This window comes from Diorhabda sublineata, chromosome X (assembly GCF_026230105.1).
Source record: "Diorhabda sublineata isolate icDioSubl1.1 chromosome X, icDioSubl1.1, whole genome shotgun sequence".
NCBI classification, from domain to species: Eukaryota; Metazoa; Arthropoda; class Insecta; order Coleoptera; family Chrysomelidae; genus Diorhabda; species Diorhabda sublineata.
In genome coordinates, this window is record NC_079485.1 from 19,070,392 (window position 1) to 19,086,275 (window position 15,884).

At 31.4% G+C, this 15,884-nt stretch overlaps 2 protein-coding genes across 2 annotated transcripts; one reads left to right on the top strand and one right to left on the bottom strand.

Moving 5' to 3' along the window:
• Positions 1-695: 695 nt before the first annotated feature.
• On the top strand, positions 696-4,385 carry LOC130451503 (RUN domain-containing protein 1). Its single transcript, XM_056790544.1, has 6 exons — positions 696-978; positions 1,156-1,585; positions 1,637-1,974; positions 2,097-2,600; positions 2,656-2,750; positions 4,098-4,385. Exons 1-6 carry the CDS (start codon positions 842-844, stop codon positions 4,205-4,207), a joined length of 1,614 nt encoding a protein of 537 aa, XP_056646522.1. The 5' UTR covers positions 696-841; the 3' UTR covers positions 4,208-4,385.
• A 2,727-nt stretch (positions 4,386-7,112) lies between these two features.
• LOC130451038 (uncharacterized) lies at positions 7,113-8,078 on the bottom strand. The gene has a single exon (XM_056789835.1). The coding sequence runs from the start codon at positions 8,076-8,078 to the stop codon at positions 7,113-7,115; it is 966 nt and encodes a 321-aa protein (XP_056645813.1).
• Between the last annotated feature and the right edge of the window lie 7,806 nt (positions 8,079-15,884).

Here is a 15,884-nt window from a genome sequence, read left to right on the forward strand (position 1 = left end):
CCCTTTTTCATCATTTTGACCACGTATAATATTATTGACAACCGGTTGAAAACCATATTTTATTATTTTTTCTATTATTTATAAATATTTTATGCTGTTTTTATTGAATGTTTTGATCCCACTATCTTCGGCAAAGAAACACTAGAGAGCGCTTACTTCGACAGTAGTGCTGCTTCTATATTTCACGCACGATCCCTATAGCATTGAACACTAAATTTACACTTCACACCCAGTGTTGCCACAACTTAAAAGCTGAATGTAAAAATTGAACTAGAAAATGTACTAGATTGTACCAACTTCAAACAAATTTAATAAAATTATAGAAAGATGTATAAACATGTTTGAATTAAATTTTTTTTTCCAAAAATGTTATAGACTGTGTCAATTATTATTTTAAGGATGAAAAAATTATATAAAGTTTACCGATAAAATTAGCAATGCAGTACAAAAATCTCACGATCTAGATATAAATCAACTTGGCTCTGTTTTCTAATTATTGCTACAATCTAGTACAATTTCTAGTTTATTTTATTAAACGAAAATATAAAATAACTTTATATTTGCGAACGCGTGGAAAATGTATTAGAAAAAAGGAAAAATGTACTAGCGTATAAAATACACTAACATGTACTAAAATTGTACAATTGTACTAGCTCTGGCAACACTGTTCACACCAAATAAATGACAGTTGTGACAATTCCTAATTTGACGTAGAATCTAAAACACAATACAAAAAGCTGATGTTATCTTTTTGCCACTTAATGTTATTTTAACGAAGAAGTTATGAAAAGTCTCTCATCATAAATGAAATATAGGTTACATTTAATACAAAACGTTGACAATGGATGTAGGAATATCTGAATACAATTTGGAAGAACAACCAACTGGGGAACGGTGGGATCCACTTGGAGCCCCTAACGAAGAAATAGACAGTGACTTTAAACATTTTGATGTTTATGATTTTGAACATCAGGATCAGTAAGTTTTGGTTTAGGAACTTAAATTCTTGTCTGATAATTAAAATATTATGTGATAATTACAGCCAATAAAGATATTACTGGAACTTAACATCACCACCGGCTTTCTTATATAAAGAAAATTATTCTCTCTATCAATTTAGCAAATATAGATCATTTAAATTGAGAATTTTTTTAGCAATGTACTGGAGAAAATCAGAACTTTGGAAGAAGAACAAGAGCTACTTAATTCGTCTTTATTTGCATTGACAACACATTTTGCCCAGGTTCAATTTCGTTTACGCCAAGTTGTAAATTCTCCACAGGAAGACAGAGAAGACCTATTGAAATCCCTAGAAGAATTTGCTTTCCGTGGTATTCCAGATGTGGGTCATGTTAAAGAACGTATGGATGAGGCCAGTTTAGCAGAAGCTGTGAGATTGAGGAGATCACAACAAAAAGAATTAATTGACAAACTTAAAAGCCAGTTACGAGAATTAGAACAATATGCGTTTGAAAATGGAGAAGCTGGTATTCCTCAAGATATGTTGGTTGAGAGACAAAGAATCATTCTGAATGAATTAAAGACCAGAATGAATTTAGAACTTGATGAACAGAGTTTTTACCAGGTAAGAAGTGTGCAATTTATCAGTCATATGCTCATCAAATTGTAATTTTAGATGTCTCAAGCAGATGTTTGTAAGCAAATAAATATGGCTTTTGATCAGCTTGTGAGTCCTTTGAAAGTAAAAGAACATTTGGTGTCACAATTAAAAACTCAAATAGCTGATTTAGAAAGATTCATTGGGTATTTACAGACTGATATAAAACATTCCAAATGTTCTTGCCAATTTTCGTATCATTCCTTAAAACAACCATACAAAGGAGAAACTACAATTGGTCTTATACAAAGAACTGCTACAATTTTACAAATGTTTGCTGTTTTACAATTGGGATGTAAGCCACAGCACTTCGCCAAAAATGATTTGAAAAATTCCATGAAAATCAATCATTGGGGGTAAGTGATACTGTATGTATCGAGCTTTAATTACTAATTGTCTTACATTCATATTTTTTCATTTTCCCCTTTATTGATTCAAATTAAATTGTCTTGTTAATGATTTTCAACATTTGTTCCAGTGACCTTAGGGCGAAGTTGGAAATGGCTATTGCAAGAGTTAAAGAACTGGCTGAACAAAGTGAATTCAGAAAAGATCAAGATGGTGATTACAGCAGTGATTCTGATTCACAAAGTGTATTATGTAATGTAAAGTTAACTACAGCAGTACGTAAATACTTAGCTTCCTGTATAAGAGATCTAATGCAACATGGTGCTTATGCTCCTCACAGCAACAGCCTTGTTCCATTGATTGGTTGTTTCCCTAGAAGAAACTCATTGAGTGGTACCCAGATTCATGCGTGGGAGATCATTCTAGAATATTATAAGATGAAGAATGGGGAAAAATTCAATTCCACCCCAGCAAGAAAGCTTTCGCAAAGTTTTAATTTGGATATAGCTGGCGCTTCACCATTTTCGAATAAACAGAATATGTTATGTTGTATCGGCAGTATTATATCCACACATACTCCCTACAAAAGAAGTCCAGACTCTCATTTCAAAGCATTTATTTGTGCTGCCCTCAAGTAAGTAAATTGAACTTTGAATATATTATTTAATAGTAATATTGTGTATTTCTAGCGCAAACAAACTTGTACCATGGTTAACATTGATATTTACATGTAACCATCTTACGAAAATGTATTATCAGCCTTGGAGTTACCTTGCTAAGACAGGTAAAACCTTTTTTAAGATAAAATGAATAAATAAATGTAAACAAGACCATGTATCCATAAGGTTAGGTTTTTTGATTAGGTGAAAAAGTAATATGAATACTTCAAATAAAAATTTTTGTTGTACAAAATGTACTCACATTATATATTACTAAAACCATATGATAAATATTTTCCAAATCAAGTCCCTAGTTGAAAACTCCTCCTTAGGTTGTGTAGCCTTAGTTAAGTTATATACAATTTATACTAAGATGGGATGAACAATATTAAATTGGAAGCAATCAGTTTTTTGAGAAACTAAATTTAAAAATCAAATAAATGAAAAAGAAACTAGTAACACCCTATAATATATATTTAAAAAATGGTATGAAATAGTTATACAATGGAAACACCAAATACAGGTGTACATATGTTGGAGAGAAAATAAGAGAACTTATTTTTTAAATACTGTGATCCTGCAACTCAGAGATGGTCTTGTGATAATAGCAATGACCTAGGTTTCATCTAGTGGTAACCTACCATGCAGAGCTCTAGAAATGGAGAAGAAGTAGATATGGGTAGATAGGAGCATATATTGTAACACATAAAAAGTTGAATTTGTATTTTCAAAATATAACTGAACAGATATCTAATATATCAATTATTTTTCGTAATAAAAGGAAAATTCAGATTTCAAAAAATCAGTAAGAAAAATTTGTTTCCAATCTAAATAAAACTATTTCATTTTGGAATATTTCAAAATATTTTATAAGCTCTACATGTGAGCTCAGAAAAAGAGACATTGACCTGTCAGTAACTATACAAATAATATCACCACAGTGTAAAAATGAGCCACTGGATAGATACTTGATGTGCATTGAAATATAACAATGTTTAACTAATAACTCTCATTTTTGTTCTATAACTGTTAGAAAGATTAACTTCTTACCAATCAAATATATGTGCTCATATATCACTGCAATTCTGATTTAATTTGTAATCACAGAATTTAACTATGACTCCCATAAGAACTCATGTTAAAGAAGCGAACTTTGAACTCAAATTTCTTTAAATTTTCATTGAAATACATATAAAGAAGGGTACTGTTGCTTTTGTCATACTCTACCAATATCAAAAAATATATATCTTATTTCGCGCGAGAGCCTCCAAAGTTTCAATTTTGTAAGTAAGTGTAATTGGCAGAAAATTATGTAAATATTCTACAGGCAATTGTATTTCAATTAGGTATCATATAAAATTTGCAACATTTTGCACACTTTGTTGAGAGAAAATTTGACTCATTTATCATGGAAAAATATTTTAAGTATTTTTACATGTAAATTACATATTTCAATTGGTTTCATTTTTTAGGTTTCCAGGATAGTCTAAGAAGTTTGGATACCTTGTCAGGATTTAAATTCCAGTTACCAGTGGATCTAGCCATTAGACAGTTTCAAAATATCAAAGACGTGTTTACATAATATTATATTATCTCATCCATCTAGTCATTCCATACTTATAGTTTATGTATGTATTTCTGTGATTTACTTGATTTAAGCCATTCCAGTTTTTGGATAGTAACTAATAATCTCTCATCAATGGAAATCTAGCTCTGCATTTTCGAATACCTTTATATAAATAAAAATCTCTAGCTCTTTATATGTTTTCCTCTTACATTTTTTTTATCAAAGTTTATCTAGTTGTTAGTTTTTGTTTTTAATCCTGGCTATATGCCTCGACGAATATTGAATTAAGTCTCTATTGAAGAAGGTAACGTCTATACAGACATCTTTGATGAACTCATAATCTTTGTAGAAAAGCATAATCTATCGCCTTGATGCCTACTCATTTGAAGTATCTAATCCGAATTTAAGAGCATTTAATGCTACTATTTAATTTGTATGAAACTCCTCATATCAGCAGATACTAACTGGCTCCATCGTCACTTTAAATTGCAGAACAAAATTTCAAGTTCAGCTTGGATTGGAGATTGAGAGAGGAAGAAGGCATATTGTAGTTTTGATGAGATTAACTTAGATCAAAACTATAATTGACAGACTATGTTTTTTCTCTTTGTAATTGCAGCCATCAGACTAAAAGCCAATCGACGGCTATATATTATTATGTAATTTGTTGTCTAGAGAGGGACTAAAGATGATAACAAATTTTTAGAACGTCAAGAACTTCATAAATTATTTTGTAATATACAGAGTATTTCAGGGGCTCAAAGCATATAAGAGTTTTCTTTTTGAAAAGGAACGTTCTATTTGTACCAATTATTCCTAACATTACAGTCCTTCTAGAAAATATCAAAAAACCTGAAAAGATTTGAGTTAATTATTGGGCACTAGCATGTTATTAATGGAAACTTTTATTAACTTGAAATTATAATTTCATTTTATTTTTGTACATATTAAATAGTTCTACATCTATGTCTTATTTGCATTATTTTCTAACATTTGGTCTACTTTTGTTTCAAAATGTTCAAAATCATCTTTTCTTTTCATTTTTGGTTCTTGACACATTTTGCTTTCATTTCCATTGCAAAGGTGTGTTTTCATTAGTTCCTCATTTTTTTTTCTCTTGGAAGGTTGTCATAAGTTTGGCTGCTGGTTTCATCTTGCTGACGTCCTTTATAACATTCGCTACTTTCTATTTTTTTTTACTTATTGCACAAAATTTTATCAGTTTAGTTAATTACTTTTTTTCTTCTGAGTTTCCTTCGATCATTCATTGACTCTTTAAATGTTTTGAGATTGCGTCTCTTTTTATAATCAGTTTCGATGTCCTCTTAACTTTCTTTAAATTTCTTACACAGTCTGCAGTTAACTGTATAATGAACGTAGAACACTACGCTAGTGGATTGTTTTGCCTACTTCAGTTTTGAACCGTCTGTTTGAGTATGACTTTAAGATTACTTCTACAGTAGGATTTGTTTAATTTTGTAGAGGAGTCCAGGAAGCCTAACCTAATTAAATATTTGGTTCACGTCTAAAAATACTGAGGTGCAATACAGTTTTTGTTCAATTACCTAAATTATGACATTAGTATTTGTTGAATTGGTAAAAGGAAATCCACAGATTGGCTGATAGATCAGAGTGTATTCTGTTAAATAACAGTCTTTCTAATGTTTTTGATATGGGTCGCAAGCTGATTGGACGGTGGGATAATTCAATTAAAATTTTCCCGGCTTTTATTAGAATGATTATGGCAGTTTTTAATTGATCAGGCCAAAATTTTAATCTTAGGATGGCATTAAATATGTGATACATGAATAAATCCTGAATACCTACTTACAGAACATGTTTGTTATAGTTTATCAGAACAAAATTGTGATATCTATTTAGCAGCTATCACATGTTAGGTAATTATTTTTTATTCTATGAACTTTACATACAAAACTCAAATTATTTTTGTCAGTATTTCTTGCAGTTTTTTTAAAGCTGTTACTTCTACGTTTTCTTCTCTTTATGTTGTATTAATTTTTGGTTCCTTCCAAATTTTGACTAGCAGATTAATTTAATGTGGCATCCAAATTTATTGAACTTTCTGTTGTACTTGAAGATTGGTTCTCAGATTGATGTAATTTAAGTTCACCCTCAATCAAGTCGAATATCTGATTATTACATGAGCCTTACACATATAGATCAAACTCATCTTTATTATCAACCTTGCAACTAATCTGGTTCTTCAAAATAAGTTTATATTGTATAAAAAGTCAAAAATTCTCTGGTAATGCATTCCTTAATAAAAAACGTATAGAAAATATTATAAAATGTTTTGTGTTCCATGCGCGAAGATGACATTTATACTTATAAAATATAAGCAGACGATATTAACTTATAGGCAAGTGCAAGTCACACACTCGTACCTTAAAGAATTATATCTATTAATTCCAAGGAATAAAATTAGTCATATCAATAACTTCAGTTTTGTTTTCAATATTTGTGAAATTTTCAGCATTTGAAGAATTATCATGCAACATTGTTGCCTTTAAAGTTGAAATATCAAGGAAGTTTTCAGCATGTTGGTAGGAAATTGTTTCTGTCATAAATTGTTTAAGTAGAAATTAGGAAGCACAAAATACAATTTGTTGTTTTTACACGCTGTTTCAGGTTAGCTTTGATATTATTATTTAAATAAAACACGATTAGTTTGAGAACACGTTTTACTTCGATCTTCTATATGTTCTAACCTAACTATCTAAGGGTCCCGCTTCCCAACTGTCACTTACCAGATGACCATAGAACATTCAAGCTAGTACATGGCACTGTGAAGTGTCATATACGTAACATCTCCCCTTTTTGGACTTATATTGAAATAATTGAAATACTAACTAACTAATACTATAAACTAGACATGAAACTAATAATAATATTTTTTCCGCTATGTATAATAGTCTCTTAACCTATTTGGTACATTGACGACCCTACTTGATCTTGTGCATTTGCTATTTGCTTCCTTGACACTTGTACATTCATTTGCCGTTTTATTATTATTAGTTCCACAATCGTTTTCATTATATACATCAGTGCTATTAGACAAACAAGTGTTCTCACTTGATTCATCAGCACTACTAGGTTTACAGTTTATGTTTATATTTTCGTTGTTGTTTGACGCATTTATAACCGTTGGATTTTTTGTATTTTTTAGAAAGGAAGAATTTCTTTTATAAACTCTGCCATTTTCATCACTCACCAAGTATGATCGTGGAGAATTAGTATTTGATAAGACTTTTCCCGGTGTCCAATACCCATCCTTTTTCAATTTAAATAGTATATCTTGATTTTCGTTAAAATCTGAGCTGCTACGTGCAGATTTATCATGATAGCTTTTTACTGCCAACTTTCTTTCTACTTTTTTTCCATACTCGTTAGTGGTTTTGGGTTCCAATAATCTGTTGGATATAGGCAAACCTGTTCTTAGTAACCTACTTTGTAATAACTCTGAAGGTGAGGTCTCAAGACCACATAGTGGTGTAACTCTGTAATTCAACAAATGAACAAATATTTCGTCTTCATTGTTACACTTTTTTAATAACTGTTTACATATGTGTGCGGCTTTTTCAGCCAACCCATTCGATTTTGGGTACCTGGGACTCGTAAAAACACATTGTATATTGTATTGATTACAAAATTCTTTAAATTTAAAGCTGTTGTAGGGATTGTTATCAGATATAAACTTTGCAGGTAACCCAAAATTAGAAAATATTACTTTTAATTGTTTTAAGATTTCATCTATACTTTTTCTTTGAATTTCTTTCAATTCAATCCAATTGCTGTAGTAATCGACTACAACTAAATAATATTTTGATGCGTATTCTAATATATCAGACCCCACACCTGACACCATGTTTCAGGTTAGCTTTGATATTATTATTTAAATAAAACACGATTAGTTTGAGAACATGTTTTACTTCGATCTTCTATATGTTCTAACCTAACTATCTAAGGGTCCCGCTTCCCAACTGTCACTTGCCAGATGACCATAGAACATTCAAGCTAGTACATGGCACTGTGAAGTGTCATATACGTAACACACGGAACTGCCATTTTTCTACAGAAACGTCACATTTCATTCTACTCAATGAAAACATTAACTTTCTTAGCAACAATGATCTATGTAAAATGACTTCAAGATACCGGTCCTGGGAAAATTATTTTTCTTCATGAATCAAGAATCGTGATTCACCCATTATTATATCTCCAATGACCCAATCAGTATGCTTAAGGCCTGACGAGTTAATCCAAAATTAGAAAACGAAAACATTGTGTTAATTTAAATTAACACAATGGTCTCTAGATTTTACTAGTTAATTTGCAGTCTTTCAGATAACTTCGTTTCTATTTGTCTTCTTGTAATAGCTTCTCCAGTGAATGTGGTAGTTGATTCTTCTTTCGTTCCTTGTCGTATTTAATACGGTGAATTAAGTGGTGTTTTACAGTTAACTATCTTTTGGACAGTTCACACATTGGTTTATGTTTTCCCTGTAGTAGGTAGTCATATGTGATACAAATACGGGAAAGAGTCACTTCTACTTATGTTATTAGAGTTCCAGTCGTTATAATTTGGACCGACTTCGTAGGATTTGGGTGTCTTGTGCCTTGATGCTTCTTTTGTTGGATTCTGCTTTTGTACAATAAAGTCATTCTTTTCCGATTGTTGGTTGGGGCATTCATTTTTTACTATTGGATCTACATACTCTCCCATTTTCTTCTATCTCGGTATGGGGAGGGATCCACATGAAATAACATTTATGATGATATTTCTGTAGGCGAGTAGTTCTTTCATAAGAATGATATAGGGTGATTGGAGTATCGTTAGCAGAATGCTGGTAGTTAAGTTTGGGAAATGGTTATAATAATGAGATTTTTAAGACTAATTTTCCGAATTTCCTCAAGAATTTCCAAAACGACAAACAAAGGATTTATTTTAACTAGTCCTCGAAGTAAAAACATTAAATATGAAATGGTTCATTGATACAAGCATACAATATGAATACACAGTAACACAGTTGTTCTATAGTTTGTGGTAAAGTTGTACTCTTTGAGAAACTGAAGTAGAGAGGTAATTCGTTCCGAGTTGTTAAGGACTTCATTGTAGTTTAGGCTAAGCTGAAACTGTTGTCTTTCGACGGTATATTTGCGATACTCGTTCAAAATGTGCTTCATGGTTAGATATGCGTTGCAGCTGAAGCAAAATGGTCTGGGAGTAGTAGTCTTAAAGTATCCATGAGTAAGTTTTGAATAGCCGATTCTTACTCTTCTTTTCGCAGTGAAGTCTTGCCTTGAGAGACTAGCGAAGATAATAGGTTGATTACCAATTGAGCGCTGTATTTGACGTAGGGATGTGGTAATATTGTCCCAATGCCATGTAAATCTGGATTTTCTTTTGAGTTGTGATTTTAAATCCTTTCCAATAATTACATTGTCGGTGACGGTAGATGTAGTTGCAATTTTTGCCTGTTGGTCTGCAAGTTCGTTGCCTTCGATGCCAATGTGGGAAGGTAACCAAATTAAAGTAACTGCTATTCCTTGGGATGAGATAAGCTGGTAGGAGTCATGTATTGATTGGACAATAGGATGTTCGGTAAATATATTATGGATGGATAAAATAGAGGCAAGTGAGTCTGTACATATGGCGACGAGCTTATAAGGTGGAGAGATTGAATTGATGGCCTGTAGAATGCTGAATAGCTTGCCAGTGGGAATGTTACAGGCTGATGCTGTATCTATTCTTAGGAAGGTTAGGGGTGACAGGGAATTAACTCCTAGCTCTTTTGATTCCGATTAAAGAATCGAGTGGGAGAAAGACATTGGATAAGATTAATCTTTGACTAGGAGTTACTAGTCGATACACCTTTATAATCTGTTGCTTAATTTGAGTTTTACCGTGATTGTTAATTAATTTTCATTTGCCAAATATATACATATTCTGCTATTGGATAGCTTTGAGCAAAAATGCATTTTTAATTGTATTATTCAATTAAGATAAATTTGTCATCAAATTTTGAATATATTTAAATTCACTCTAATACGGATCTGGCAAAATATTTACTTTCTAATGTCAGGTGTCTAATTAAGATTTAATTTTAGTTGAATTCTTGATTGTCTATTTATTGATGTTTGGTTTCAACTACTTATTTTACTTAAACGTAACTTGTATATGTATATCATAGAGTAATTTTGAAATGTGAACCTTTTTTCTGTAAACAGGTTATAAAACACTGTTTTTTATATCTCTCGAATCACTTTTTGATATCCGATCTTAACACTAAATTTTCCATTTTTTATTTGTGATTCGATGATTTCTGTTGAATAAAGAAAATAAATGTATTGTGATGTATTTATTTCAGTACCTACCTTTAGAAAACTTCAAATTGTGATATTCGACGATTATTACTTATAGGATACTGAATTAACTGTTACATAATTAAAGTGACTTATAAATTTGGTCTCTGATGATAGTAACTTTGTTAACGAAACGCGCGTCAGACAGTGTTATTGTATATGATTGTGGAGTGATAGTAAGGTGTTCAATATGAAGATCACTGAAGCTACTTTTTACCTGTTTTTAAGCAAATACATGTGTACTATAAGGATTATCTGAAAGTTTTCAGCCTCGACATGAAAATTTTCACGAAAATTTCACGAACAACAGCTGCAAGTATCATCGATATCATCGAAAAAGTTCACCATATACGGACTGAAGAATTATGCATGCAAAAGTTATCCGCGCGTTGGGTGCCACGTTTGCTCACTTTGGACCTAAAACGCATTCGAATTAATATTTTCTAGGCCCCTAATTAACACGGTTTCAGCGAAATGAGTCGGTTTACAACTGTAAATTAAACCTGAATCCACCACTAAACTCGTGTAATGGAAAAAATAGTCAATACAGTGGATTGCCAAAGAGCGAACCTGTTCTGAAAAAGATAAATATGGTTTCAGCGACCGGAAAAGTGATGGAAATCGTTTTTTTGGATAGTCATGGGATTGAGTTCATCTACTATTTTCAAAAAGGTGAAAAAATTATAGAATATTACATATTATTTAAAGTAAAGGGAGAAATTGCTAAAAAGAAAGTGCTTTTCATCAGGACAATTCACCATTTTACATTTGTTTTCCTAACCTTAAGTTTCACTTGCAAGAGAGATATAATAATTCACTTATCACTAACACTTAACTAAATTAATTTATTTGAATTCTTCGATTACTTTCTATTTCGGTCTGTTCACTACGACTATTAATTATAAACTGAACTAAACTGCGTCACACAAACTTCTTACATATCCCAAAAAATTTCTAAAAACACTTAGAAAGTAAAGAATCAAAACAAATGAATAAATAGATCTTCCTAGAAATTATTCAAAAGAAACAATGTAAATGAACCGCTTGCTTGAATAAAAATAAAATGCATTGACAGGTTAAAATATGTATTATATTACGGAAACACTGTTTTTTTATTTAATTACAATACTTTAAACAGAATACTCACTCACTCAAATACAATTTTCCGTAGATAAAACTTTAATTTTATGCGAAGAAATACAGACACAGTGTGCGTGTGCAGCAAGTCCGCACATAAACTCGTGAGATGTGTGTACGTGTTCAATCACAGTAGCATTTAGTAGAGTGCGATAAAAACAAAAAAAACTTATTTGGAAAACTGTGTAAAAGCGGAAACGTGTAAAACAAGTACCGTGTAAATCGAGGTACAGGTGTAGTTAAATTGAAGTTGGTACTTAAATACATAATAAACCAGAAAAACCAATACATCAATTTACTCAATGTTAAAAACGACAATATCAATGAATATCAGAAACTTTTTGCTCATTTAAAACGGCAGAATTAATTCTTGAATGAAGCGCATTAGAATTATCTTGAAAAAAATGTTCTAATTTTCTTAAAAACCTTTATTGAAAAATTATTCCAGACCTACATATGTTAATTGCTTAAAAATAACTCCAATATGCAATTTTATTACTGCAAGTTTTTTGAAGAATGGGTTTAAAAAATGCTGTCTTGAAACACTTTTAGCAATTTTATGGATTAAATAGTGAACTCACGTTCCTTGGACTTCCCGCTACGAAGTACGGCCATTGCTGCTGCAGCAGCTTCGAATTTTAGATTCACAAACATGACTCCATGGTTGTATTCCACTAAGCACTCACGACAATCACGTTCATGACCACGATCTTTCCCGTTCCACTTAATCCAGAGCGTTTTAGTCGTAAACCTAAGTGGATGGATAAGGCGTTTTGAACGTTGGGATAAATATTAAGAAATGTCAAAACAGAAGAAAAAAAAAAGCGAAAGCTTTAAGAAGATATTTTATAATTTGTAAGTAATTGAATTTTTTAGGGGAGTGCTCAACTATTTACATACTTTTACAGAGTATTTCAGGTGCCGTGAATGCTTAGTGGAACGCATCCCATATAGTACGTGATACTGCCTCTAAAATTATATATTCCAAGCAAACAAAGCAATATATTTCGGCCAACCACACCTATCCTAAGGCTTGAGGAGAGAATGACGCTTTAAAAAAAGAGTTTATCTACAACCTAAAAACCCTCTGCACTCATATTAATATTTTTTTCGATAACTTTGCAGACTTTTAATCTCAGAAATACAGCTAACATGAAATATTTTGACAACCAAGACAAACACTAGGTTTTAATATAAAACTAGATATTTTGTATGTATCTACTACGATATACCTGGAACATGTTTTATGAAAAACCAACATACGTACTGGAACCCAGTCGAGACGTTTTGAATCGATGAAAAATTCATTCCGTCCCGAACCAGCGAGCCGTTCTCGAACGCCTACATCTCAACGGAGCTAAGCTGCCTCTAGAGATTCGGCACGCTGGATAACACTTTTGATGCCATTGCTGAGTTTGTACAGTATTTTTTTCATCAAGAAACAATGATAAATTAACTCACTTTTTTCTGACTAATCGAAATGTCATGAAATTTTACACACACACACACACACACACACACACATATATATATATATATATATATATATATATATATATATATATATATATATATATATATATATATATAGTAAGTTTAAGTAGTTATTTATTGTACTACTATTTATTGTACTACCTTATTGTACTACCTCATCACCATCCTCGACCATAAGACTAGCGCCCACAACATTTTTTCCGTTCGATGTCATCATAATGAATCTTCTGAGTCAGCCTCCCCTCAATGTTTATTAGTGCCAGTGATGAAAGTTTATCATGACGAGGTATTGGCCGTATTCTCCACACTACGGAGAGTAGAGAAAGATCTTTGTCTCGTGTAGTTAATAGCAGTAGCGCATAATACTATTCTCAGGGCAATTTCAATGTTAGGTACCTAAGAATCCAAGTGACTCACAAACTTGATTATGTAAATAAGAGAGATACTTGCTTTGATTTCTTCAGTGTTTTGCATCAAAAATGATTTAATTTAAACACACTTCTATTACGACACAATCAATAAGTATTCCGCTAGTTTTATAATTTCTGTATGTGCCCGTTCTTTTAATACCTCTAAAAATCCGAACCTTTCAAGGAGCTCAGTATATTTTTCACCACTTCGCTGCAATGTATCTAATATTATAATAACTGCATTCAATCGAAAGTTGTCAGATCGTATAAAAAATGTCACTGCTGAGTTCACCCAGAATGTTTATATTTATTTCTTTTACGTTGAGTATCCATCCTGTACTCTTTCTTACATTTGCTTTTCTCTGTCCTTTCTAATTTGTCGTAATTGTTTCTGCTTTCTTGAAAAAAGCTCACAAAAAGTATCATAGTTAATTATTATCTTCCCAAGATTTGTCGTTTTAGACTGCAGTTTTTTACTTACTTTGTTAAATCTTTCAAATATTTTACCTCATACTATTACGATGAATGTGGTATCAAGAGAATTTTGCTTTTCTTTTAAAGCATTTGCTTCATTCTATCACTGTAATTAGTAATTTTATGTAAACTGAAAATAATGCCCTTTTGATTTCCACTTACAACTCGGCATGCGTCATGCTGTAAAAGGAAATGCTCCTTTAGAATTATCTACCTAGGTGTGTCGATGCTCTGTAAAAATGGTGAAATTCCTGCAGCAGCCCAAAAATGAAACTGATTCCGCAAACTATTCTACAGCACAATGGCCTACTAAATTAAGAGAATGCGCAGCACACGGTACATATTTAATCCGCTAAAAAACAATTACATGAAAGGAAGCTATTGTTTGGTATCCTTTATGATTTAACGGATTCATTGATCCATGTGTGTTGATAAACGATATTGGAATCTATACAAGAACTTATTACTGGGATAGATGAACCAGAAACGATCTTGAAATGAATTTTACAATTAAAACTTATTTATGTATATAAAGATATCATATTCTTAGAATGTTGCAACCTTCTGTTTGCGTGTATATATTTTTATATAATTACTAGAAGAATAGAATATATAACTTTTAGAGTGTTACAGTGAATTATCTACATGAAACGTGTTCGCGAAATGGGTCCGTAGGCCCTATCCAGCCACAATGGAATTTTGAAATTCGGTGAAGGCGCATCTTTTTTATAAAGGGCGGAATTCGTTTAATCTCAAGTTTTTATAGCAAGCGGTTTATTTACATTGTTTCTTTTAAATAATTTTTAGCAAGGTCCATTTATTTATTTTTTTGTTTCTTTATGTTCTAGACGTTGGGAGAATTCGATTTAGGATATATAAATAAGTTTAAATTTCTGGATATATTAATGCTTTTAAATGTCCTTGATTTTAGGTCTCTTTTGTTTTAAAATTTTAATAAAGACTGAAGTTAAGTCGAAACGTCAATATGATAAATACTGTTATGTGAATATAGTAACATTCCCTAACTAATATGTATGACTTGTTCTAATGTTATAATTATTAATATAATTTGCCAATTGTTGTGAAAGTCCTTGTAGATATGGTAAGGAAATAAACATTTTGATGTTTAGGTTGTGCTTTGTTCCTTAATTGATTATAATATTTATTTATCCTTCTCTTGAATATATTTATTCATCATATTTTTAGGATAATTATTTTATCTTAATGTTGCTTTTTCAATAGTTTTGCTTCTAAATTCAGAATCTGATAGTCGGATAGATCTATTAGCCAAACTTATTATCACTGATCTTTTTTGTGACATAGGATGACATTAATTGAAGTTTGAATATCTTGAGGACCAAAAAGGCTTTTCATACAAATTCAAAAGAAGGATAAACAAATACTTTAAAATCAATTAAAGAACAAAACACATTTCCCCACCGTAAGTACCAGGACTAACTAGCAAATTATTTTAAGAAATATAAAATTAGAACGTCATAAATGATATAATACATTAACGAAATATTTCACTAAACTAAAATGTAAAATACCCAAAAACAAAATAAGTAATTTTGTGTATCAAGTACCTTACAATTACTGTTTAGATAGAACGGACCCTTTATTTGAAAAATAGATTTTTAATCTGATCTAATTAGGGTCTTGACTTGTGTAAAACTGACGTTATCTTCGGTCTTAAGTAGTGTTTCTGGATTGTAGCATCGTTTGCACGATCGTCTTTTCTTCTATTAGTATATCTTGTTTTCTAATTTGCAATCTTCCATTTTAACTCCTTG

Excerpts from the sequence above, each read along its gene's own strand:
- LOC130451503 (XM_056790544.1), top strand. The coding sequence starts at position 842 with ATGGATGTAGGAATATCTGAATACAATTTGGAAGAACAACCAACTGGG. Across the intron at positions 2,601-2,655 it reads TTTATTTGTGCTGCCCTCAA|CGCAAACAAACTTGTACCAT; the intron begins GTAAGTAAATTG and ends GTGTATTTCTAG. Across the intron at positions 2,751-4,097 it reads GAGTTACCTTGCTAAGACAG|GTTTCCAGGATAGTCTAAGA; the intron begins GTAAAACCTTTT and ends TTCATTTTTTAG.
- LOC130451038 (XM_056789835.1), bottom strand. The coding sequence starts at position 8,078 with ATGGTGTCAGGTGTGGGGTCTGATATATTAGAATACGCATCAAAATAT.